Source organism: Typha latifolia, chromosome 2, assembly GCF_019914945.1.
Source record: "Typha latifolia isolate L0001 chromosome 2, TyphaL0001v2, whole genome shotgun sequence".
In the NCBI taxonomy this organism is placed as follows: Eukaryota; Viridiplantae; Streptophyta; class Magnoliopsida; order Poales; family Typhaceae; genus Typha; species Typha latifolia.
The window spans coordinates 4953215-4980240 of record NC_133087.1 but is presented as its reverse complement, the minus strand read 5'-3'; the positions used below and the strand labels follow the sequence as shown (position 1 = coordinate 4980240).

Here is a 27026-nt window from a genome sequence, read left to right as displayed (position 1 = left end):
ACCCACCCTTGTTTTAATTTCCCGTCACATGTATTAAAGCACGCAGTGTTGGGCTCTGGTCTCCATTTCTGCATGGTCTAAAGTTGGCATCTTCCTAGTCCAAGGGCTAATTGTGCCATTTCGCCGAATAGGACAGGAGGAAGCGTCGTTGTAAAGATAACCAACGCTAATTATAAAGTAATGCCTGGGCATAAGTCCATTACTACACATCATGAGATAAATAAAAAGCCCATTCATGAAAGACTAAATGGCCAAGGCAAGGCAACCTCTCAACTCCCCCCCTGCCAAACTCCCAGCCAAGTAAAGAAAGGAATTGCCAAAAGCGTGCACTCTTCTCTTCTTTTCCTCCTCCTCCTCCTCTTTAAATCTCTATCTGTGTCTCTTCCCCCTCTCCCCTCTCTCTCTCTCTCTCTCTCTCTCTCTCTCTCTCTCTCTCTCTCTCTCTCTCTCTCTCTCGCTCATATGGCTGCCTCCCTGTTCTTGAGATCAACTATAATCCCTTTGTTGCTACTATCTATTATTTTCTCTTCAGGTACTATATATATATATATAATCCTTTGTTGTCATTTCTAGAAAATCTCTTACTCATTCACTGATAATATTTAACAAGTTAATTAATCTTTTGATTTAACTTTTTGGGTCTTGCAGAACTTGGATTCCTTCAATTTGGTTCATCTCTAGGCATCAATTATGGCCAAGTGGCAAACAATTTACCGTCACCAGATCAAGTAGTAACCCTCCTGACCTCCCTCAAGATTACCAAGACAAGGATCTACGACACAAACCCACAAGTCCTAACTGCATTTGCCAACTCCGGGATTGAGATCATTGTAACCGTCCCAAACGACGCCGTTGCCATGCTAACCAACTCGCAGCAAGCCCTGCAATGGATCATGACCAATGTGAAGCCCTACTTCCCTGCCACAAGGATCACCGGCATCGCCGTCGGTAACGAGGTCTACACCGGCGACGACGCAGCCTTGGCGGCTAACCTCGTCCCTGCCATGCTCAACCTCCACTCTGCTCTAGCCCAACTAGGCCTCGACTCCTACGTCCACGTGTCCACTGCAAACTCCCTGGCAGTGTTGGAGAACTCCTATCCCCCTTCCTTTGGCACCTTTAGCTCCGACGTCGCAACCCTCATGGCGCCATTCCTGCGATTCTTATCGGAAACCAAATCGCCGTTCTGGATCAATGCGTACCCTTACTTCGCCTACAAGGGCGACCCTACTAAAGTTCCACTAGACTACGTCTTATTCAACCCTAACTATGGAATGGTGGATCCCTACACGAAGTTGCACTACGACAACATGCTCTACGCGCAAGTCGACGCGGTGACGTTCGCCATGGCGAGGATGGGGTACACCGGCATCGAGGTCAGGGTGTCGGAGACCGGGTGGCCGTCGAAAGGAGACCAAGACGAGATTGGTGCGAATGTGGCGAATGCGAGGGATTACAATAGGAACTTGTTGCTGAGGCAGATGAGCAATGAGGGGACGCCATTGAGGCCTAACCAAAGATTGGAAGTGTACCTGTTTGCTTTGTTCAATGAGGATTTGAAGCCCGGACCAACCTCGGAGAGGAACTATGGGCTCTACCAACCGGATATGACCATGGCTTACAACGTAGGGCTGACCACACTCACGTCCACTGCGTCTGTGTCTCTCACCTCCTCTGCTACTGCTACAAGGGTATGTTTTCTTTCCTTTAGAACATTTTACATTTCGGACCCTGAATTTATTTTTGCCTTATTTTATTTCGAGTCATACCTTGTTTTACAAATTAATAGCGAAAAGTTAAAGATTTGAAGTAGAATAAGACAATAAGATGGGTTGTGAAGTGATAATTTATCATGGTTTATCTTTTGTAGTTTCCTTCTTTGCTCTTTCCTGTTATTTATTCTTTCCTTTTCTTGACGAGTAATATCTTCCGGTTCTTGACCTGACTATGACTTACGGCGGGGTAATTAATTTAGTCCGTGCAAAAAGTTAGCATACATATTCTTCAAGGTATACACTTATTCCTTCCGTTATGTTCACATAAAGTGCTAATTTGCGAGACATAATCAAGAATAAAGATGATAGAAAGCTGATCGAAAGTGCATCCCTAAGTAAAATCAATAGCAGGTGAAATGTATATATATATATAAACCAATGAAGGAACGAAAGCAAAATGACTATTCACAAAAGTGTCAGTGAGATGGAGAAAGGGATGCATGGATTGCATATATACTGCGTTTCACTATCATGGAATAAGAATGAAACAAGGCAATTAAACTTTGATAACCTCTTCTTTTCTTTTACGATCAACACTGTAAGTTATCAGTTCATGATTGATTCAGCATATATATATATATATATATATATATATATATATATATATATTCAATTCATTGAGATTGGAAAAGTAAACATAGTAATGTCACATCATTTGTGATGCAGGAATACAGGAGGGGGTATAGCAGTATGTGGTACTGGACTCTCATATCCTTATTGATCACTTTCCAAGCTTTAATGAGAAGGGCAACCTAACAAAATGAACTTGGTTTCATGTGACTGTTTTGCTTTGTTTGATTTTTCTTCTTACAAGGAAAACTGACAGCCCATGAACCCTTCTCTCCTCCTCCTCTTTGAAGGACTTGGGAACTAAGTTTCCAAGACCAAAGGAGATGCACCCAATTGAGGCAGGTATGGCCCCCCTCCCCTCTCTTTATCCTATTACTATCTTATCTTATAGGACAACCTCTTTATATCTCCTACCACCCAAAGGAAAGGGCCTTTGTTTCCATGGATAGCCAACGCCATCCATCTCATCACAAAGGCGACTACTTTGGCATATGGGTTTAAGGATTTGTGACCTTTTGTTTTGCCTTTTTGCCATTGCAGGAAAAGCAATGCAATAAAGAGTGAGGAGGGAAAAAAAAAAAGAGCTTCGCAACGTGGAAGGCACTACTAGCTAGGGTGGCTGCTTATGCTCAAATTAGAATGTATAATCTCCACTTATAATTCTTTGATTTGTTAATTAAATCCCTTATGATCATGGCAAAGATTTGAGAGGGTGTTTTAGTTTAGTATTAAGTTGGAGGTGGGAAAGGAGAAGATGAGTGGCAGGAGTAATAAATTTGAGCGAAAGGGGCGGTAGGTGGGTGTGTGTGTGTGTGTGCGTGCTTTCTGCGGGCTTAGCTTTATTCTCTGACCAAAACCATGCGAATTGGATCCGAGGCCATGTGATGAGAACTTTCTCGTGTATATATATATATATATATATGTATGTATATATGAGATGTAATTACTTCTTCATCCCTCCTTGTTTAATATATTTACATAATGATGTGACAATTTATTTATATATGTTGACTTGTCTGTGAGAGCAAGCTCACCTCTGCTTATAATTGATTGGTGCCCATATGTGGCCTTTACCGAGAATCGATATTCCACCTTGTTCTTTTTGCTCTGGCTCCCTGAGCTAAGCTCAGGAAAATCTGGCCCATTAGGAGGCAGTTGGACCCGACTAAGGCCGATGGTTCTTGGCTCCTTCAGACTAGCTTGCTACTTATAAATTATCGTGCTTTATTTTTAGCTGTCATAAGCATTATGTTTTGGCACATTTAGAAACACTTGCAATAACATTTTGTTCAATTCAACTCTAGAACTCCCGAAGATGGTATGGGAAAGATCTCTCGCTCTAGCTTATAAATACTATGAGATTCTATCTCTCCCTTTTGTCGGACTCACTTCCCCTTATAGACTCATTCGTTAGGACCTCTGTTACCGGGTTTCCTTAAGCTCAATGCTGACGGCTCATTTTCAGGTCTTAATGAATCCGGTGAGACAAGTTTCATTGTGCACCTCACTAGATTTCTCGATTATCGCGAGCAGTCAGCATTGCATTTACCACTCTACTCTTGTTGTTGAGATCATCGGCCTCCAGGAGGCCCTCCTCTATATCCGTTAGTGTAGAATCTCTCACCTCATTGTTGAAATAGACTCTTTGCTTCTCGTCAAAATTTTGAATGGTCAACGTCATGCTTCTCTTGGGCCACCCATTGCAATTATATAGATGAGTGTCGGCACTTTTGTTTCACTTTTTTTTTTCTATTCATCAACCCTATTTACCACAACACTAAGCAATTGGCTGTCTAGCCCCCAAACTACGATAAAAATATAGCTTTCAGTTACACTCAGGAGGGTTCTTTCCCCATCTCCCTATGCCTCTTTTAGCGGCCGATGTTAACAATGCTTACTGTAACCGGAGTAGCTAATTAATCTAGTTCTTTTCTTTAAAAAAAATTTTGATTGACAAAAGATTCCATTTCGTATAAAATCTTCCAATTTATTTTTCATGGCTCATTCACCAAAAATGTCTTTTAGTATTCGTCTTATTATAAATATATCACGTGGCTAACACACGACTAATTTAGATGCTCGAGGGCCATTTTATCCTTTAATAGAGGAAAAAGACTAAGAAGGAAAGTTGATACTGAAATAGTTATTCGAACATTTTCGTTAACACCATTAAGAAAGAAGAAATATTAGATAATAAAAACATAAGATTTATGTGAAAATTAGGAATAGTTTAGAAGGTCTATATAATTAAACCTAAGAAATTTAGGGTCATGGATGTAGAATTTTGGTTAAACCATTAAAGGGATTCTAAAGTAATAATACTCGTACAACGCACATCAGTTGGCATGATCAGGGATGTCATTGAAGATGCTAAAGCAAATAAGAGCTCGTTTTGGTACACTTAGAATGAGAATAATACCAAAAAGTCATTATAGATAAAGAATTTCCATGCATAATTCCTGTTGTAAAGAGGAATATGAGGTTATGTAGAGGCAGCAAAACAAGATGTACTTACTTGATAGAGGAATAAATACAAGATTAGAATGCCTTCTATAATAACAAGGGTGATTTATCATAGCTTTCATGCAATTATTCAGATATCTATTCTCATAAATGATCGGTTAGGGTGCAATTATTCTCTGATTGCAATTATTAAAGAATAAGAGAACAGCTGCAAATATTTGATTGCAATTTTTGCAATTATCATCTGAGGACAATTATTCAGATATCTGAAAAATTATAGCAATAATTCACATATCTGCTTGCAATTATTGATAGGAATAGGGCCCAGGCCTTGGGAGTCTCAGATTTTGAATAAAGGGGTTGCCTTCTATCCCTAATTAGATGTGGGCTGGGCCTGAACCCACTCTGATAGCAGTTACTGCTCCTTTAATATTATTAGTTCTTTTAGAATTGCCATTATGATTAGTTTTAAAAACAATATTACTAGAGGAATAGCTGTTACATGAATAAATGTATACAGATGACCAAAATATCATTTTCTTTTCGAATTTTAGTGTTACATATTTGACAAGGGGAATAATTTCTGAGATCCTTGCGACTGGTCTTATTATTATCCTTCATCAGAGTAATTGTTTACAGGACTATAAACCCTTTACTTGTTCTAATGCTGGTATATTTGAAAAAAGAAATTACTGGTTAGGATAAGTTTTATCCTTGAGAAGAAACACTTCTGTTTAACAACAAGAGCACTGACAAAAGAAAAGAAATCAAAAGCTACATGCTTCATGTGGTAAATGCATTGTTGATAAAGTTGTGCTCCAAGTTGTGAAGTGAGAGGCTTGCATTCAAGAGAGAGAGAGAGAGAGAGAGAGAGAATGCATGCATGCATCTTTCTTGGTGTCTCTCACATGAACCAGAGAGTCCCCAGCTACAAGAAGCAGGAAATGGACTTGTTGTCATAATTATGGAACAGCTTGGAATATAGCTGTTACCAGCTTCCGATGGGGTTTAAAGCCATCGTTACAATTATGGCCATGGGGACCATGCACACTAAATCTCAGGCTTCTTGCATGCCAAACAACAAGAATCTCTTTACTGACACTAATAATAGCTGATCCAAGAGTATAATCATGGAAGATTTGCAGGAGCAAAAGTTAGAAAAGGGAGAGTAAGGAGATTTAAAAGAAAGGAAGTAATCAAATTAACTAATGCATCTCAACAACCCCCCCTGACTCCAAAACATTTATTAACTGTACTTTGTACCTTTTCTGAACCTCTGATTCAATAAAAGAGTGAGTGGAAGCGAGTTTTTGACCAGACTAGCTCTCCCAAAACCCTTTTTTGTTTTTGTTTTTGTTTTAATACACGTTTCTCATTTGTACGGTAACTTTCAAATATAAATTCTTTTTCGAGTCAGTGAATTATATAAATTTTAAAATGTGCTACAATAATTAGTAAGTCTAGAATAAATTTTATATTTGAAAGCTGATGAATTGAAAAATAACTTATATGTAAATGTTTCTTCTAATAATAAAGAAATTTAACTTTACTCGTAAATATTTGGCAACAACAAAATAATCCAGTTACAGTAATCGGTGATTCCTGAAAGTTATAACCAAGTTAGAGATGAATATAAAAAGTGATAATTTTCAAGTTGGAGTAAGGAAACAAAGAAGAATGAGTTGGTCCAAACAAAGTACAGTGAATTCGGAGATGTCTAGTATGTATTTTTCATTGATTACAAAATCCCTCTCTCGAATAGTAGAACTTTAGTACAGACCAGAGATCCACTTCCTCTGTAGCTTTAAATTGGTATGTCTTTATATACATTTTCCACCTGACATCAATCCCTGTCTATTGTTCCATCTACTCTGACCATGCAGCTAAATAGGCTACACATTCATGCTTCTCATTAAGAGGAGAACGATATGTTTAGTACAAGCAAATTGCAACAATGGCTACGAAAGAAGTAGGTTGAAATAAGACTATGGAAAGAGTAAAGACAGTAGGTGAGGAATAAATTAAAGGAATATGATAAATGGGAAATATATGTTTAAAAATTTGCAATTGTCTATCTATGCTTTCTGCTTTTGCTGTATGGATTATTATGTTGCTGGCTGTGTTTGGTGCTCTGAGGACTAGAATCCATAGTGCCTCACAGAATACTCCAACAACTGCAAGCTAGGGCATATCATCTCCTTCACTCTGGTGCCATTCTTGTATATTTTGAATGTTGGGATAGTTCTCACGTTCTCTGCCTTGGCAACAGCAGGGTGCTCATTCACATCCACCTGAATTAGATGAAAAGTGAAATTAAGACTAGACAATACTGAGAATGAAAAAGATGCAGAAATGCTGAATTTTACCTTGAGAAAATTCACAAATGGATATTTGGTACATAGCGCATCAACAAAAGGCATCATTTGAGTGCAATGCTGATTCAACGGTGACATGAAGTGGATGATCGAAACTCCTAAATAGCATAAAAAATTGATTATTATTGACGCTATTATTATTGATGCTACTGTTGCCACTCATATAAATGTCAGAACCAGTGTAACTAGGCATTTCTTCATAGCTGAAGAAAAGGCAAAGGAATGTGGTAGCATTTACAGTGGTAAATTAATATATAATCTAACTAAAGATTGAATTGATGTTTGACAAGTAATGATTGGGTTGAATGAAGATAGAAGAACTTGATTACAGCTGAAACAGGAACAGATATGCATATCTTAATTTTTAATCCATATGGGACCACATCTAACAAATCATTTCTAAAAGATTATTTGCATTAGAGAAAAATATAACTCGTGAATTCAAAAAGTCACTTTTATTTTCTAATGGTTGTCAATCACTATATTGTATCTTGAAGACCAAAATAAGAGAATTGCTCAAATCTCATGCAAGTAGGTCACAGGATGAGAACCAAATAGAGTAAGCTCACCAGGTAAAGTAATAGCTGCTTGAAATTGTTCAATATTTGTAATTTCTTCAACCTCCCCACCAAACTTCATATTAGAGACCTCCTCCCCTCGAGATTTTTTAAGTGCAACCTGGGCATGGAACAGAGCTTCTGCCACCTCGGTATCATCTTGAATTTCTTTCCTTAGAATCTCATAATCTCTGACAGAGTCAGCCCATCGTTCAATCTGTTCATGAGAAGAAAATAATGCAAGCTATTGTTAGAATGCCAAGAATATAACTTTAGGACGCAAGCAAAGGAAGAAGAAAAAGTGAGGAAATAATATTACCTTGCCATTTGAGGCAGCACGTCTGAGAAGGGCCTTTGTGTAGTTAGGTCGAATCTGGAGGGCTTCATTGCAGTCCTCAATAGACTTTTCCCACTGTCCAAGCTTGGCCCTGCAAGCTGCTCTATTACAATAGAGGACAGGATTTGAAGGATCATACTTGAGCCCTTCCCCATAAGCTAAGCAAGCTTCCACATACTTTCCAGAATTGAAGAGCTCGTTCCCTAGAGCTCGGGCTCGGGCCACTGCTTTGACATTGTTTAGCATCAATGTAACTTCTGCATTACAAGGATCTATCTGCCTAGATTTCTCAGCTACAGCAACCGAATTTTCAAACCTGAACAATATCAGAACTTGCTCTCACTCACTCAAGAATTGGAAAATTTTCTACAAGCTCCATGAGTCTGTGGACTCACCTTCCCAATGCCATCTCAACTTGGGCATGAACAAAATAAATGTAGGAATTGGAGAGGAAACCGAAAAACTTTGTGTTTGAGCAAGATGAGGATGAATGATCAAGCTTGGATGCATTTGATATAGCCAAATCAGCCTCTTCAAGCTGATAGATCCGAAGAAGAGCTTCTGCTCTAGAAGCAATGAGCTGCAAATACGAAATTCTGAGGACTAAGATCTTTGTCTTCCCATCTTACAACAGCTAGTTATCAAAATCTGATTGAATATTAATATGCAAGTTAGAAATTTCACCAAGGGGGAAGAATCTGCTCCTGCTGAAATGGCAGCATCACTTTCCCTTAATGCGCTCTTCCAATCTCCAATCTTCCTGGCATCTGCACATCTATCCAAATGCTTCTCCACTGCTTGCAGCTTCTGCAACTCAACAAGGTCAGGCTGCAGGACAGCCACGAAGAGATGCTTCCGAGCATTATCAACCTGTCCTAACCTGTAGTTAAGAACGAGAATTATCAAATACATGAAAGGACAAAAAGAAGTTTGATTTGCAATGGGCGAAAAATCCTATAGGTATCATCAGTATGGAGTATGTAAGTTCATACTGGTTTAGGATCTATTGTCAAAAATAATGAGATATACAGGTTAAAATTCCTCAGCATGAATATTAAATATCACTCAAGAACAATGATGAATATTAGGAGGTCATTTCAACACTACAAACAGTAGTAATAAAGCACACACACACACAAAGCAATGGATTGCCTGAAATTACTGAAACAAAAATAGAAGAGACAAACAACAACAAAAAAAAAAACTAATCAAAACAACTCATGGTTCATGAAAACGTTATAGCCCAATAGCCAGGTGAGCATTTGTAAGTGCCAACAACAATCAGATCTAAGTTTATCCAACTAAAGATCACAGTTCAAGATAAAGATAACTATCACAACATTAACTAAACATTGATCTGATCACAATTCAAGAAGTTTGAAGGTAATGCACCAGTATTCACCTTAAATAAAGTGCTACCATCCTCTGGTGCGCTCGGACAAACCCCGGATCCAACCGAACAGCCTCCTCGCACTCCTTAACAGCCTCTGCCAACCTTCTTAACCCCGTAAGTGCTGCCGCGCGATTACTCCGGCATGCAGCATTATCTGGACACAATGCTATTGCCCTATCATACAGCCGCAGCGCCTCCGCAAACTGCCCTTTCTTGTACTGCTCATTCCCCACCCTCCTCACCTCCTCTGGATCCACACTCGTCATTGCCTTCCTTACTACAGAGTCCCCTGATATGCAGGCGGCGCTCCTTATTATGCTACCGTGTCCATAATTCCCAGTCCCAGAGCCGAGCACGTCACTCTTAGCGGTGCTCCGATGCATCGTCGCGGTCTTCGCAATTTTCCCCGACGGGCATATGTTTCCCGCAGGAAGCACATTGGTCATTGGAGACGTGGCCGTGCTACTGGTTCCGGTATTATCCTCGGAGAAGACAAGCGGGCCCGACATCGTGCGCCGGTGGCCAGGTCTCGAGCTCTTGTCTTGATTAGAATTGGGACTAGTCTCAGCAGAATTCAACAGAATCCCGCCGGAGTTGCTTCGCCTTCCGGCAATGCCAAGAAAAGCCTGCGTCTTGGACGCAGAACTTGAGCAGCTCGAGCTGGTGCTGGTCGTGTTGACGATGAGAGGGGAGACGGGAGAGCTCAGGGAGAGGAAATCTTTGGAATCCGGCTTGTTGGTGTCGAAGGTCACCGCAGAATGTAAGCGGTCCGAGATGGATTCGACCATACCGGGCTTCCGTGTCTTGTTGCTAATGTAATTTGGAAGCGACATTTCATCAAATATCTCGTATTCTTTGCTTAGATCTCTCAGTAGACTAGGAAAAATGAGGAATGCACCAAGAAAACATCAAAAAATGGCTAGAGAGAGAGAGAGAGAGAGAGAGAGAGGGAGAGAGATTAGAGTAGAGTTGGGAAGATGGGGATCTGGTAATGACGGAGGAGGAAGCAAAGAATGAAAACGTGGGTAGATTTGGAGTGGAGAAGAAGAGTAGAGAAGGGGGGAAGAGAGAATGGAAGAGAAAACCAAGTTAAAAAGGAGTTTCCTTTTCTTCTCGCTGTCATATGTTTGATTCACGAGAACTCTTTACCTTTTATTTACTCTCTGATGCTGAGTTGTGGAGAAAGTAGGAAGAACGTGCGATAGATAATATTTAGCTCAAACTCCGCTACTTTATTAACATCTCCTCTATCTATTGCTTTTACTTCTTTACACCTGCAATTTTCTGTTTATATATTATGGTCTCACTTCAACTTTTACTTTTATTATTATTTTTAAAAAGAAATTAGTTCAGCCCTCGCTTCTTAAGTCTTAGTTATGGCCCGGCACACTATCAGATGTATGCCAACACATTATATCTCTTTAGTGTCTCTGCAAATTACATGTGTCACTAGTAAAGTGAAGAAAGATTCTTTTTTTTTTGTTTCGAAAGAGTTTTTAAATATTTATGTCACATCAAAATTTTAGAAGTAATTAAAGAGAAAGAGAAACAGAAAAGAAAAAGAGAAAGAAATTATTATTATCTCGAGAGATGTACTTTTATCACTAGAGTGAAAATCTTTGAGATTTCTCAAGGAGAACTAAGAAATGAGAGTTTTAACTTCATGCAATGTTACGAAAGAGTAGTTTATCACGCAGTCTAACTAGCCAACTAGTTTTTTTTTTTTGCTCAAGCTCAAGTCAAAATTAATTTCTAAGTTGAGATTTCTATTTAGGCTCTACTAAGCTTAATTTGAGCCGAATTAAAATAGTCTATTTTCAAGCCTTAAATGAACTTAATTCAAGAGCTGAGCTGACTTAAAATTTAAGATAATGTAGGGGGGGGGGGGGAGGTGATATCCAATAAACACCTCAATAGCTGAGATGAATCCATTTTGGTCCTTGTGGAAAACCTTGAAAGCTTCTCTCAGCTCCTCTTCAGGGTCATTCTCCTCCTGTAATGCCACAACCATTAGACCCAAACGTATCTAGGTTAGATATATGGTAAAGATGTTAACGTAGTTAATTCACCCTCGTTCTCCTAATGAAGCTCAAGAACAATCCAAAACTTCTACGGACCCATTTCTGTTTGTCTCTCTCCTATAATTTTCTTTCAGCTCTTCTTCAGTTGGATTTTGACCCAAAGGTAGGAAGACAGCAGCTAAGTCTTCCAAAGTGATGTAACCTAACCATCACATATAACCTTGTTGAAGAATGATGAATAAGAACACTACAAAGTAATAGACAACCTTTCAGTACGAAATTATCACTAAATAAAATAAAAAATCTTGCCTACTCTTTAATATATGAATACCAAAAACAACCTATTTCATTCGCTGAGATTGATAAAGACTCATAGATTTAAGTTTATATTTATATTTTTAAAAAGAATAAAATTATTTTTTCTTTGTTTGAGTTTTTGTGTCATTTGTGAAAGGTCTTTTCAAAATAGAAAAAATAAACTATTATATGCATCTCTTATATAAATTACATACATTTTATTATGAAATATATATATATATATATATATATATATATACTTTTTGTCATTGAAAATAAATATATTCAGTTAAATAGCTGAATCTTGTTATTATTAAAATTTTAGAGTTTTTTTTTTCATGAAACATATATTTAATATTTTGGGTGTATTAACTAATCATCTTTATATAAAAAAGGGGGAGTAGTGTTTGGTTTGTTAATTTGTGATAAATGGGAGGATAAATGTTTGAATACTTTGGACTAATATTTGATTAGCATGTTTTGTTATTAGACCATATGTATGCATACTATGTTACATTATGCTAAGTTATCGTTATCTATTATTTATATCTTCCACTCTTACATATATGGGATATAAAACTTGATGTTTTTTACTCAGTTTTATTAGGAGTTTGAATTAATAGAAACTCTTGTATTTATTTAAGAGACTTTAGTTTGGTATAAAGTTGTCAAAAGAAAGAGTTTGTTAGGTTTTATAATTAGCAAATTTGTGATTAAACAAAGTTAATCATAATTTATTTTTCTTAGTTAATTATGTATAAGTTGTACGGAGGTATTTTTATTTTATTTTTTAAAAAAAACCTCTACGTAAAATAGAGAAATTGCAAGGTGTTATTTGTGAGAAAGCGCGGGGGAGGGGGGGCCTGGGGAGTTGGCATTTTTGCTAATAAAACCCTGGTGACTGGGCCAAGCTGGCCACGTGCGTGAGGTGATCGTGCCAGCTGGCCTATGAAACCCGAAGCTCTCAGGCTCCAGCAAAAGCACGTGACAATAGTACAATACCCGATCCAATAAGATTGGATAGTAGACTTACTACTACTTTATATATCAATTATATTATTAGATAAAGGATAATTCTAAACTCCCTAAATTATCACTATTTTATATATACATTCTCTGAATTTTTTTATCATCCATATACACCCGGTAGATTCAAAAATATATATATACCCCCTATAAACTAAGAAAAAAGTAACTATATTGACATCTAAACTAAAAAATATTTTGAATCAAAGGATGTATGTGGTAAAAAAATATTCATAACATACATGCGAAAAATTATGATAGTTCAGAAAGTCTAAGTGAAATTATTCCTATTAAATACTTAGAATTGAATACTACTTTGATGAAATTTATTATTATATCCACTCTAAACTTTGAACTAAGTTACGACGGGCCAGTGGTCTTTCCGCATCTTATATTATCAGTATTCTTGTCTTTTTTTCTTAAACATATTATCGACTTGAAAAAAATAATATATTTTACCATTAATTTTCTCTCAAAAATATATGTTTTTTTAACACAAATAGGATTATCTAATAAGTTATTTTATCATCTCCGTTATTGATATTTATAGTTGTTTAATTAAAACTTTAAAGAAACGTAATGATATGAAACTAGGTTTGCTGGGTGAAATAATTATCTTATCTTCCATAGTAGAGGGTAAAATATATTTAATCTAACATAGTAATTAGATATCTTAATTGAGCTATGAATCTTTATAAGTTCTCTTTACATTTCTAGTTTTTTTACTTATGGAAAGGCTTTCTTGTTCTTCCTAATGAATACTTTTGATTTCATCTTTTCTTTAGGACAATTAAATAAATGATAGAAGATTGCCGTTGATCTGATTCATGAGATGCAATTAGTTTATGTGAGATCCCATCAGCACTATGTTAGCACTTTAGATTAAGTAGTGTTGGTTGTTGATGAGATTTAGATAATTGTTGACCTAATTAAATTGCTAAATCCATGGGCCATCCTAGGTCTCATAGCTAAGGTTTACTTTGTCAGGATTCTTCATCATGCTAGGATTTCTTAATTCCTAGCTTTAATGTCAATAATGCAAAGCATAAAGAAGAGACTATAACCATCCAATGATAAGGAAGTGGACTATTAGCTAATTAATGCCATAATTAACTCCAAATTGCATCTCTAAGTAAGACAGCTCGCTACCTTTCCTACTAATTAATTTTTAACAATTCCTAGGGATGAAACAATGCCAAAGCCTTTTCTCTTCTTTAAAAATGGGAAACAAACTATTTTACCCATCCTCAAGTGTTATTAACCTTTAGTTTTAATTTACAGTAATCAAATAAAAAAAAATTAATGTGAAAATCTATTACTTTTATACATACAAACATCTCAAAAGGAGGAAAGATTAAAAAAAAAAAAAACTTAATTTTCTTGATAGAAAACCACTCTCACCATTATTTTAAGAAGCAAAAATTAACGCCACGAATGAAAGTTGACGCCTTAAATTTCGACCAAACTATAAGGTCCCCCCCCTCAAATAAATAAATGGATAAGATAAACCATCGTACTACCATAGCTAGTTACTGTACATTGAATCATATTACAGCACCTTCCGTTTGGACTCCCCTTAAACCAGTCAAGAGTACAAGATGCATTTGAATTCTGGCGACCAGCTATATATTTCTTATTAGAATCTTGTCCTAATTATAGTACAATGGACCACGTAAAACTATGCCAATACATCTGCATGAGCACGTTATGTTGTCTAAATAAATTAGCTTGGTTTCTCAAATTTTGGCTAAGATTAGAAGGAAATGTGTATCATTGGAGGCTATATGGCTCATCACACCACATGCCTAAATACTCATTGGAATGAAAGGAACATGGCCTGCTCAATATTTGAACACAAACTCACGTATGGGGTGTATTAAGTTTATATATATAAAAGCTGGAGAAACTCTGCCTCTGATTAGATCTTTAAATTGTGGCACAACTTGCTAATAAATGTATTCCAGGTTAGATGCTGTTGTAGCACAGAATTCAACATCCATGGGACCAAATAAGAGAGACATCTGGATTGCAAATTTATAGAGAATATACAACAGGACACTGGAATTTTTTTCAACATGTTTTCCAATTTGCTAAGCTAGCAAAGAAACTATTGGAATCATGGAACTTCTTCTTGTCATGTGTGAGTAGCTAGGCTATCATTAGATTGCATCCAATTGGAAACAAGCAGACAAGGTCTCTCTTGATACCAGATCATTTTGATCCTTTGGAACAACTCCATGACATAGAGCATATCCTTTTCAGGCCCTCAATCATAACAGATCAAATATTTTTCAGCTTTCAGATCCATGCTTCTCTTATTTTATGAGAATTTTTTTTATCACGTACGAACAAAGCAAATCTCAAATGATGGAAGAAAATATTTCTAAACTTCCAACTTGAGTAGATAGTTTATACTTTTCAAATGGAAAAATAATATCTTTCACTACAACTCAAACAACACAGTTGTGATGCAAGATTGCCCATGTTCCACATTAGTTGACCACCATAATAAATAGCCTCTATGCCGACTTAGTTTTACTAAAAATCAACTACCAATTACTTTTTTTTTTACTTCTAAGTGGGTGATTTAGGAGGTAATAAATCAATCACGCACATCAGATGATCACAATACAAGAGCTCATGCATGCAGAAACTCTGACTGACCCTAATTGTTCTAATTCTTCTAACCCTAGATCTTGACGACCAAGTCCAACCGTACCAAATTCTGACTCATGTTTAAGTCCTAGGCAAGTTGCATCAATCAGTACGTACTTCTGTACCCAATTTGGGTACAATGTGCTACAGTGCGTCCGAAGTTTCAGTTCATCTAGCACAGGATGGGCCATAGTCGTATGTGACTATTGTAAGTCAATCATGTCCAACGTACTCATTCCTATCTTTTTCACTACATTAGTACAGTACGTCTGAACCCTTGGGCTGTCATGCTCTCTATTAAATGGCATATTCTTAGGTGGTAAACTTTTCAGCTAAAAGACCACCTCAACATAACACCATCAGCTTGAATGAGTAAACCGCAAACATGCAATAAATCTATATAGTTCTATATAATGTTATTGCTCATATAACCAGTTAGTGCTTGTACAAGCAAAAATTATGTCGCAGATTCATCTATCTTACTCTTGTGCAACTGAAATGCTGGATTCACCCAGGCTCCGCAGCTGCATTGCATGCCTGCCCAGTTGAATGAACCCAACCGGGCCTTGCAACCGAAGCACCAAAGTTTCTCCTCAACGTTGCCTCCTTCTACTGTTCAAAATCAGTGTTAGCAACTTAGCAAACATGTTAGAATGCCTGCGATGACATTAAACTAATGAAATAGTATGAATATAGGTGCATCGATTACCAGTTTGCATCCACTTCAAGGGTTCCACAAATATTGAGGAGCACTCAAGCTTCTTCTCTGTCGCCATTCTATCATCTCTTTTCTTCCATTTGAAGCACTGCTCGCCCGCACCTTTTTCGTGAGGGATTACATTCTCTTGTGAGGCAACAATTCTGCGACATTTTTTGCAGCGATAAAGTAGTCTTGGTTTCTGATCAGTTTCCATGTCCTAATTGAGGAATACCTTGTTAGTATGCCCACATCTGCCGATATGTAAGCTCATATGTACCATGAATATATTCGATACCAATAAATATGTTGTTCTTATTGTACCTTTTAATCAATCAAGCACCTTTTAATCAATCAAGCACCAGTCGAGGTCTGCAACTTTAGCCTATTCCTGAATCAACTATAAAATGTAAACTCTAAGACACCACTAACTAACTGTGCTGCATAAAATTTTCAATTGAAAAAAAGGGGTTAAATTACATCGACACCCCCTAAATAATAGCGTAATAACACACTAATCCCTTGAAGTAAAAAAACCTAACACTAACATCCTCTAATCTATTGAAAATTAAAACTGTAAAGACACCATGAACTATTCAGGCAAAATGACATTTTTACCCATGACTATGTGGCATTGACTTGCAATGTGATTAGCTATTGACCAACAATTACTATATCTTCATATTACCCTTTACTTAGCAGGAGTTTGTAAGCAATTTGACTAGACATGTGCTTGTCTAAAGCGCATTTTAGTCAATTAGTTTTTATTAAGATAAGGAACGAGGGCAGCAGTGCCATGAAAATGCAAAAAAAAAAAAATGGTCATGTGATGCAAACCGGATTAGATCGAATCACATTAAGAAAAGATTGGGCTTAATAGATTGAGTCTAGTTATCTTATTTGCTTATTTAGTTTAGTTAAAAACTTAGAATTTTATTTAATTAGCTAAATCTAGCTTTGTACAGTTTTGGGAAAATATTCGCAGAATATTCTACAAACATCCGAATAATATCAAACCAGTTTGATAAGATCATCAACCTCTAGATCTACAAAAGTAAGGCTGATTTAGTTAGTTAGTATTATCTTGTTGTTTGAATTTTAAATAAATCGGATAATCTGCATGTGGATCCGATCCGCTAAAATTTTTTATTCCTATAAATAGGATTGAACATGTATTGATAATCATCATTGAATTGAATGGAATCATTGGGAAAAATATGAGTTTAGCTTATCTTTTTGTCCTTATCTTTTTATCTTAGCCATTAAATTGTCTTTATCTTCATAGGAGTAAATCATAACCGTAGATCCCTTTTAAGCATCCAAACCCTAGCCATCTTCTATCTCCAGCAGCCACCCTGCTACACGGCCGTCCACCACTACCCTTGGTCGTCCACCACCCTCCGACGACCCTCACAATGTCGAAAATTACCGTTATGCCATCTTTGACCTATCTCTACTATTTTATTTTTATCTTTTCATTCCGACCTCCGATTTAAATGAAATCAGAGTCATTAGAACCCTACCTCATGAGACTACGTCTTCTTAAATTTTCATAATCATCCTACGGACGGATCGTTCCAGATCTGGTTCGTAACATCATGTGTGAAGCATGTGAACAGTTTTTGTCAAAATGCCTCATGGCATCCTAACCGAGGATCCTCTTTTTTAGTTTTCAATAGTTTAGAGAGTGTTAGTATTAGGAATTTTAATTCAGGGCTAAAAAATGAAGAAAACAATAGAAAAGCAGCAAGAAAAGTAATATTACAGATGGAGGAACAAAGGATATACTGAGCAGTTAACGTGAAAGCAGGCCAATGAAAAGACAAAAAAGAAAAGAAAAGAAAAGGCAATATATCACTTACTATTTACAACTATGCTGTAACCAATAATCGTAATGTACAGAAACACTGACGTGCAAGACAGAGATGTCACCCTGCAGCTTGCCCACTTCACCGGTATCACCAATCTCAGCCATTTTCTGCTGCTTTATTTTATTTTAAATGGGAGCTATGCATGCAACAAATTCTCGAGAAGGGATTTCTGAACAAATATTGGTTTTTCTACGTCATGCAAGATGCACTTCTCTATGATAATATATGCTCTATAAACAGCAAAAGATTCTTCCAGACAAGCAACAACAAATGGTCAAGCTAAAATTTTCATTTGTTGTCATAATCATACTCTTCTCTATCACATGCATAAATCCACTTCTGAGCACCTTCACCACACTCTCCAATCAGGCAGAGAAACCAATTACTCTTGCCTGTATCTCAAATAGATCATAAAATGACCAAATTTTATTTTCAATTATTTATTCTCTTCATATTAAAACAGGCATTTTCTATGTGATCTCTAGATTTCTCTAGTTTGCGTACAGGGATATACCCATCTAAAACTGAAAATTCATAGATGAAATTTATCTGTTAGCGCTAAATGTGAGTTCAACTAAAAGGAATTCAATAACTATAAATGCATAGCCAATTCCAACAACATTTCTTCCATAAGAAAGTCCACATTATGATTTTCTGATAATGTAGTGGGTTGTGATAACAGCGGGAAATAAAAATTAAAAGGAGAAATAGTTGGGCCAGAAGAAAGTCTTTTACCAAAGTCAAATTTATCCACACCAGGGAGGAGATTATTAAAGAACCTACAAGGATTAAAAACATGCTAATCAGTTGTACTTCATGATGTTAGGAGCTTGCAGAATGACAGTAACAAATTGGTAGCAGATGGAAATCTTAAAGGTAAAATATATAAAAGATCAGCTCATCTTTGTAATACATGTGATATCTAAGTAGCTATCAAAATCAATATCTGAATATAGAAATAAATAAGGAGATAAACTTTGGATTGGTCCCAACTTTTATCCTCTTTCCTATGTCACAACTCATGAAGATAAGAAACCATTCGAAGTACTAGATTCTTTAATTCTAGAACATGAATCCTCGATGATTTAGGCCGAAAATAATATTCCTCTAGGGACCATGTCATGCATTCAAGGCAGCATATCCAAAAAGAAGTTTCATCTTCCACATATGCAGAAAAGTGCCTTTTCATCAACTTGGCCAAAGATAAATTGATTATCATGCTCCATATTCCACCACATCAACCTATATCGGACAAGCCAAATTACATTTTATGACAGATTTTAGTTATTCCTATCTTTTCTGATATGATTATCATCTCAATAATTTAAGCACAAAAGATGAAGCTTGGATATGTGGCCACCTCACTCTTGATCTTGTATATATACCCACTTTCCTGATCATAATCCTACACAAGTAATACCTCATCTGAATTCCCAAACTCACCCTCCATTGCTTACTTCATCTTTTGCCACCCTCAGGCCTCAGCCACCTAAAAGAAGAGCAGTTTCAAAGCAGCTATTGCCATGAGTTCAGGAAGATGAAAGCAAGTCACAATTAAGAATTCTTCTACAAATCTTTCAAAACCACCATTGACCTACAATTCTACTGGTCCAAAGGTTATTTCTCAGCGAAAGAAATTGATAAGATGGAATTGTACAAGAGGAAGAAAAATTGCAAATTTAGTTACAAAATATACTGTCCAAGCAGTGGAATCATACAAGGCTCGTCTCCTTCTTTGTTTAGATTACTAAAATACTTTAATTCGTAACTACACCAGTTTCTTCCGAATTCACCATCCCAAATCTTCCAAGACACTCGAAATCTCGAGGCGAGAGTCGCAGTCAGATTACATTCAAACAAAAGGAAGGTGTTTTGCAGTTAGATCGTTTAGCAAGAAACTAATCCACAACCAGTTAGAAACCCTAACAACAGAAGTAGAAGTACCGCAGTCAGAATGTTTTGTCCCGTAAGGATTTCGATTTGAATGGAAGAGCAGAGTCAGGGTTTATACCTTGTCGGAATCCTTCTCGCCGGTTTGGACTCGGAGAGGCAACGCGACGATTCGAATCCGCCGCCGCGTTCCCTTGGACGGTTGGACCGGTCTACCAGGTGAGTATTTCTCAGAACCAGAAGCCCTGAACCAGACACATTGTACTACCTGTGATTGGGTCTGGTCGGTCCACATACTCACTTACCGTAGCAGAAAACCATCTTCTCTAATTTTAGCATAATTACAGAATAGTTTATCGAAAGAAAAACAAATTATAATTACAGAATAGACCTCTTGTTTGTAGACTATTCAACTCATAGATTGTGGCCATTGTGACACTACAAGAACCTACTTCGCTCAATGAATGGCTCTTACCTCTCTTATACCTTCTCCATCTTGGTGTGCCTAACGAATTATTGTCAAATATTAGCTAAACTGGATGCCTTTAAAGGGTGAATATGAAAATTTCCATTATTTTGGGTTTTTACCTCTATGAATTTCTTTATCTTCTCACTTTGGATGCATGTATCCCTTTTTAAATGCATTGTCAAGCTTACTCATATGTTTCAGGCTTTCAGCATGTCTGAATACCATCCATCCATGGCAAATAGTAGGAACACAGGTGCTCATTGAAATCATATACCTGATTATCTATCAAATTTACAACACTTTGGAATGCGCATATTTGCTCTAATTAGTTAGGTAGCCTAATTAGGATAACCAAGTCATATAGCATTTAGCATCCTCTAATATTAGGTTTCATATCAAAAGGATCTAAAATATATGTCATCAAGGAGAAATCTATTAGGAGAAATATAATTCTTTTAGACATCTACGATCAAGGATGTAACAAAGGTAAGTATCTGTATCCCATAAGTTTTCATAGTTTCTGAATTAAAATAGTTACATTTTTTTTTAGTATGAGGTGGATACCGCTGGATATGCTGAGTATACATTTTGGATACGTTTTAAATCTATTTGGGTTAATTGGGCGAATTAAACTGTTAAAAAACCCGTTAAGCTTATTAACTTAACTCCCACCCCGCTTATTAACTTATCACCCACCCCCATCCCCCATTCGTTCTCCCCCTCTCTCAAGCATTTCGTGCCCTAGCTCCCCTCCATCCCCCGCACCCCATCTCTCTCTCTCGACGAGGACGACGCTGCTCCGCACGACACCATTCTCTCGGCACTCGACAACGACGATCTTCCTCTCTCACTCTCTCACGCCGGTATTTTCTTATCCCTCTAGTTGTCTCTCTTTTTTTTCTTCAATTTCTTCTCAGTTTCTTCTCTGAATTTTCTTCATCTGATTTCTTCCACTATCCCTTTCTCAAATTCTGTTTTCAGTTTCGTTCCTCAGATTTTCTTTTTTCTTTTCTTTTCTCAGTTTTTTCTCCCTTGTTCTCTGAATTGTTTTCTTTGAAATTGTGCAGATTTTCTTCTCTGCCTTATTTACAGTTTAATTAATTCTGATATGGTTACTTAAGTATTACATGATTAAGTATGGTTACTTAATTCTGAATTTCTGATATGGTTACTTAAGTAATACGGTTTAATTAATCCTCTCTCACTCACAGTTTTTTCAGATAGACTCGTACAGAATTATTTCCAGATCTGTTGCTTTATTAGATTTCTAGATCAGCTACTTATATTTAATTTGAATGATGTGGTTTCATCTTCTTAAATGTTAAATTGTTGTGGAATGTGGAATGATTAGTTGAATCTAAGAAATCAATCTGAAAAACGTAAAACCACAGTGAGAAGTGTGCAAAAATAAATGAATCTTTTTACCATAGGCCCTGCAACTTCATCACTTTCCCATATAGTTTCTCCACCAAGATCAAAGAGAATTATATGGCTGTTCCTGGTCTACGGCTCGTCACTGCCTTGCCATCCACCTGTACCCTTGATTCTACTACAGTAGCCTCAGAGGGAAATTTCTCCATGAATGAAGCATAACAAGTTGCCTACAAAAGAAAATGACCTTAATTATCCCTTTATTAATCAATAATCAATAATCATCAGTAATCCTAATCTGTCATGTAAATTAAGAACCAAATTAGCTAAAACACACAATTGTTGAGAATCAAATAGGAGGATTAATCCAACAAGCAATAGAAAGGTATGAAGTACAATTGATATTCAATAACAGGTGTACAATTTAAGTTAATGACATTTTGAGTTGCATGTCAAAATCCTACTTCAGTAATGATTCAACTCCCTAATCTAACCATTGCATGAGATATTAGGTGCTTGGCATGGCCAATTTAATATGGATCCACTATATTTGTTGGCTTGATTTAATGTGACTTGTTTGGTGTTATTTCTCCATGTCCCACTTAAACTATTCTACTATCGACCGTTATACTTGCGGGTACTTTTTGGGCGCAATCAAATTTTAGCATCATTGCTGGGGAGACAGTTCAGCAAGGAGCGCTAAAAGGGACAACCTTAAGAAATTCCCTTCTTTTTTATTTTTCTGTTTTTCTTTTTTCTTAAAAAACTTTTATGCATTGTTATCAAAAAGAAGAAGAAAATAGAGATATTGATGGATTTATGCAAAGACATAGGGACGAGTTAGTTAAATTTGCTAGAAGGTCTGAAACAACACCGTTAAAATCACAACCTTTCACTTGACTTGGATTGTTTTTGTTGCTGTTTTTCATATTTGTATATTTTGAGCTTTCACACCTGCTCTAACATCTTAGGTGATTTCCTTCTGGTTAATTTAACTGTTCCTTATTCTTTATGTTACATTACAATGAGGACAATGTAATGGTTAAGTTGGGAGAGAGAATACATTGTGTATTTTGAGTATTGAGCTTTATTAGGACTTTATTTTATTTCTACTTGTGTTATCATTTAAATATTATGAACTTGGTTCTATTTATGCGAGATACACGTGTATCACTATGCAAAAATTTACTTTTCCTATTGATAGCATAGTTAATTGTTGAATTAATGATGATATTGTGATTCACGCACTTTCATGTCGTATGTTTAAGGGATCGTGCTAAATTGACATAAACCTAACCTGGAACTTGATTTAAGTAATCACCATTTTGTTATACATTGAAAAATTAAGTAATGTCTTACCAAGTACTGAACCTTGCCGCCTCAAGAAACGGTGAGGTTTGCATTAAAAGGGAAGGTTAATTCATATTAAAAAGCCAAATTAATTATACTAAATTAATTCTATCTAAGGGGCAAAACTAGTTTTGGAATTTGTTTGGTACATTATTGAAATGGTTATTTTGGTTGTAGGCATGATTAAAACGGGTATACTACCTAAGGGTATGATTAAGACGGCATACTATCTAAGGGGCAAAACCATAGTTATCAAGAACCGGACCAGATCGGGTGGGTGGACCAGTGAACCGGTGAATCAAACCACTGAACCTGTTCGGTTTTGTTATCATATTAGATAAGCAATTGACCTAATAAAAATTGATTAACTCGGTGGTTGACTCAGTGACCCGTGCAACCGAGCTAGTACAAGTATTTTTGCAAAATTACCCAATTATCCTTAATATTTAATTATTCTATTATATATATTAATAATATTTTAGTCCTAAAATTTTAGAATTGTTTAGTTTATAATATATTTATATTTTAAAATTAGTTTTTTTTGCACATATATCCTTAAAAAGGTCCTTATTTGCTTGTATATCCCTCTAAAATTCATATTTACATATATATATATATATATATATATATATATATATATATATATATTACTCAAAATACATAGGTTTTGCATTTATACCTTTTAATTTTTTTTGGCATAAATACCCCATGGAGCAAACTATCATTAAAATATGAGCAATTTAAATGTAAAAATTATAAAAATATCATTATTTTAGTTTTCAAGTATTTTTCTTGGTCAATAGTATTTTTATCTTTTTATATTAAATGACTTACTTTGAAAAGTAATTGACATAGGTTTTGATACACTTATATTACTTTTGTAGATATTCTTTTATTTTTAGAATTATTCAGAACTATCTATATATTATTTAAAGATTTTTAAAAAATCAACTATCCGACCGGGTGAACACTGGTTGAACAAATAACCTAGTGACCTAACCTTTAACCAATTTAATGTCCGGTCCGATTTTGATAAATATGGGCAAAACACCTGGATATTGGTTGTAGGCATAATTAAAACGGGTATACTATCTAAAGGTATGGCTAAGATGGTATACTTTCTAAGGAGCAAAACACTTGGATATTGGTTGTAGGCATGATTAAGACAGTATACTATCTAAGGGGCAAAACTAGTTTTGGAATTTGTTTAAATTATTGAAATGGCTATGTTTGGTTGTAGGCATGATTAAGATCAGTATACTATTTAGTTTTGGAACTTGTTTGGTAGATTATTGAATATGTTTGGTTGTAGGCATGATTAAGACGGGTATACTATCTAATGGGCAACCAAGTTTTGGAACTTGTTTGGTAGATTATGCAATATGTTTGGTTGTAGGCATAAATAAGACATGTATTATATCTAAGGGCAAACCTAGTTTTGGAATTTGTTTGGTAGATTATTGAATATGTTTGGTTGTAGGCATAATTAAGACGTATTCTATCTAAGGGGCAAACCTAGTTTTGGAATTTGTTTGGTAGATTATTTAATATGTTTGGTTGTCGGCATGATTAAGACAGGTATACTATCTAAGGGCAAAACTAGTTGTGGAATTTGAAATGGTTATGTTTGGTTGTATGCATGATTAAGATGGGTATACTATTCAAGGAGCAAAACTAGTTATGTATGGTTGTACGCATGATTAAGATGTGTATACTATTCAAGGGGCAAAACTAGTTTTGGAATTTGTCTGGTAAATTGTTGAAATGGTTGTGTTTATGCCTAGAATTGTCAAAGGTAATGGATGTTGTAACTAAGGATATTTCTATATTTAGGATAGTTAAAGCATTAGAATATCTTGTAAGCATCTTCACCAATGTGGTTGTACAAGAGAGATAGGATATTAGTGTCATGACTCCGTTGATAGTTTTGTTGTTTGCAACTTGAAGTATAGGAGCTTTCCTCTTTTCTTCCATTGTTTATTTAGGGTATGGTTCTTGTGGAACTTCGGAATGATACTCTACTGATTTTGGAAAGGGTTGTCCTGTTTGCAGAGAAAGAATGGTATGTGGTAAGAAGGTTTGCTCCCCTGAGGAAATCAAACATTAGTATCAAGAGGATGTATCTGTATTATAACTGTGCAAATTTTGGACCTAGAAGGCTTACTCAGATATGAGATTAGGGTTAGGTGATATTGGTGTGATGAGTATTTTGAAGTACATAAGAACTCTATATTATACATCGTTTCTTCTTGTATTACTTTAAAGAGCATGTATTGTTGCCACAAGTTTGGCAATTTCAGAAACTAATTCTTTTTTTTTTCATTAATGTGTAGGTTGGGCGCCAACAGTCTATAGATTATTGCACAGGAAAATGCCTTCTCAGAAGATAGAAACAGGCCATCAAGATGTGGTTCATGATGTGTCCATGGATTATTATGGAAAGCGCCTAGCAACATCTTCCTCTGATGCAACTATTAAGATTGTAGGTGTTAGTGGCTCCTCGCATCAGCACCTTGCCACCCTGAGTGGGCACCAAGGCCCAGTTTGGCAGGTAGCATGGGCCCATCCTAAGTTTGGTTCTATGATTGCCTCTTGCAGCTATGATGGACGTGTGATAATATGGAAGGAAGGGAACAAGCCTGATGAGTGGCTTCAGGCTCACGTTTTTACTGAGCACAAGTCCTCCGTCAACTCCATAGCATGGGCACCTCATGAACTTGGATTATGCTTAGCATGTGGATCTTCGGATGGTAATATTTCAGTGTTTACAGCTCGAGCTGATGGGGTTTGGGACACCACGAGAATTGATCAGGCTCACCCAGTAGGAGTAACCTCAGTCTCATGGGCTCCTTCAATGGCACCTGGTGCCCTTGTTGGTTCTGGACAATTTGATTATGTTCAGAAGCTTGCGTCTGGCGGTTGTGATAACACAGTCAAAGTGTGGAAGCTTTACAATGGAAGTTGGAAGATGGACTGTTTTCCTGCTCTTCAGATGCATACGGATTGGGTAAGAGATGTGGCTTGGGCACCAAACCTGGGACTACCTAAGACCACGATTGCTAGTGCTTCTCAGGATGGAACAGTGGTTATCTGGACAGTGGCGAAGGAAGGTGATCAGTGGGAGGGTAGAATCCTTAATGATTTTAAGGCTCCTGTTTGGAGGGTATCTTGGTCATTGACAGGAAATATATTGGCTGTTGCTGATGGACATAATAATGTTACACTGTGGAAAGAAGCCGTGGATGGAGAATGGCAGCAGGTGACAACTGTGGAGCCTTAGAGATCTGTGATCCTAATTAGGTTTCCCCTAGATAGTGGTGGTCTCTGGTCTTTACAATATACTTTCTCGTTCACCCTCATTGTTGATCTAACGTGTGCTTTTGGAGCCTACAATGGCAGTACTATCCATTTTCTTGCTGTTCTCTGTGTCTACTTCAAGAATGAGTAGCTCTATGCCTTCATACTGCTCTGATATGTTCAAAAGAACTTCATTTGACCTCTTGAATAATGATTAATTGCTTCAGTACAGGACGAATTAGTGATCTGAGAATGGCTTTTATAAACTATAGCCTATTGGCCATAATATAGGCTGCCACATGTGAACTTGATTCGTAGTACTTTCTGATATAAAAATTGACTGATGGATGGAGCGTTAGCTTTTATTAACATTCTCAAAGTTACAGAGTTGGCTTTAACTTTAATGTATTAGCAATCTACAATTCTACTGGTCCAAAGGTTATTTCTCAGGGAAAGAAATTGATAAGATGGAATTGTACAAGAGGAAGAAAAATTGCAAATTTAGTTACAAAATATACTGTCCAAGCAGTGGAATCATACAAGGCTCGTCTCCTTCTTTGTTTAGATTACTAAAATACTTTAATTCGTAACTACACCAGTTTCTTCCGAATT

The 27026-nt window shown here is 36.5% G+C and overlaps 4 protein-coding genes across 13 annotated transcripts; 2 read left to right on the top strand and 2 right to left on the bottom strand.

The window, feature by feature from the left end:
* Window positions 1-210: 210 nt before the first annotated feature.
* LOC140781149 (glucan endo-1,3-beta-glucosidase 11-like) lies at window positions 211-3350 on the top strand. Of its 2 annotated transcripts, XM_073126969.1 has the most exons (5): window positions 211-532; window positions 649-1691; window positions 2442-2470; window positions 2590-2687; window positions 2886-3350. In XM_073126969.1, exons 1-4 carry the CDS (start codon window positions 463-465, stop codon window positions 2606-2608), a joined length of 1161 nt encoding a protein of 386 aa, XP_072983070.1. In that variant the 5' UTR covers window positions 211-462; the 3' UTR covers window positions 2609-2687; window positions 2886-3350. The 2 variants fall into 2 exon arrangements, with proteins under 2 accessions (XP_072983070.1, XP_072983071.1); XM_073126970.1 differs by having other exon boundaries at window positions 242-532; window positions 2442-2687.
* A 3140-nt stretch (window positions 3351-6490) lies between these two features.
* Window positions 6491-10593, bottom strand: LOC140781083 (inactive TPR repeat-containing thioredoxin TTL3-like). Of its 2 annotated transcripts, XM_073126880.1 has the most exons (7): window positions 9480-10433; window positions 8762-8957; window positions 8473-8657; window positions 8060-8393; window positions 7753-7957; window positions 7175-7281; window positions 6491-7099 (listed from the first exon to the last, which is right to left on the bottom strand). In XM_073126880.1, the coding sequence occupies exons 1-7, from the start codon at window positions 10301-10303 to the stop codon at window positions 6947-6949; spliced, it is 2004 nt and encodes a 667-aa protein (XP_072982981.1). In that variant the 5' UTR covers window positions 10304-10433; the 3' UTR covers window positions 6491-6946. The 2 variants fall into 2 exon arrangements, with proteins under 2 accessions (XP_072982981.1, XP_072982982.1); XM_073126881.1 differs by lacking the exon at window positions 7175-7281 and having other exon boundaries at window positions 6687-7099; window positions 9480-10593.
* Window positions 10594-15833: 5240 nt separating this feature from the next.
* LOC140782874 (probable inactive dual specificity protein phosphatase-like At4g18593) lies at window positions 15834-20342 on the bottom strand. 8 transcript variants are annotated; one of them, XM_073129718.1, is made up of 5 exons: window positions 20049-20188; window positions 18773-18816; window positions 16491-16566; window positions 16179-16386; window positions 15834-16081 (listed from the first exon to the last, which is right to left on the bottom strand). In XM_073129718.1, exons 4-5 carry the CDS (start codon window positions 16381-16383, stop codon window positions 15927-15929), a joined length of 360 nt encoding a protein of 119 aa, XP_072985819.1. In that variant the 5' UTR covers window positions 16384-16386; window positions 16491-16566; window positions 18773-18816; window positions 20049-20188; the 3' UTR covers window positions 15834-15926. The 8 variants fall into 8 exon arrangements, with proteins under 8 accessions (XP_072985819.1, XP_072985820.1, XP_072985817.1 ...); XM_073129719.1 differs by having other exon boundaries at window positions 16491-16557; XM_073129716.1 differs by lacking the exon at window positions 16491-16566 and adding an exon at window positions 19481-19526 and having other exon boundaries at window positions 20049-20176.
* A 721-nt stretch (window positions 20343-21063) lies between these two features.
* On the top strand, window positions 21064-26652 carry LOC140782470 (protein transport protein SEC13 homolog A-like). The gene is made up of 2 exons (XM_073129055.1): window positions 21064-21259; window positions 25451-26652. The coding sequence occupies exon 2, from the start codon at window positions 25489-25491 to the stop codon at window positions 26395-26397; it is 909 nt and encodes a 302-aa protein (XP_072985156.1). The 5' UTR covers window positions 21064-21259; window positions 25451-25488; the 3' UTR covers window positions 26398-26652.
* The last annotated feature ends 374 nt before the right edge of the window (window positions 26653-27026 follow it).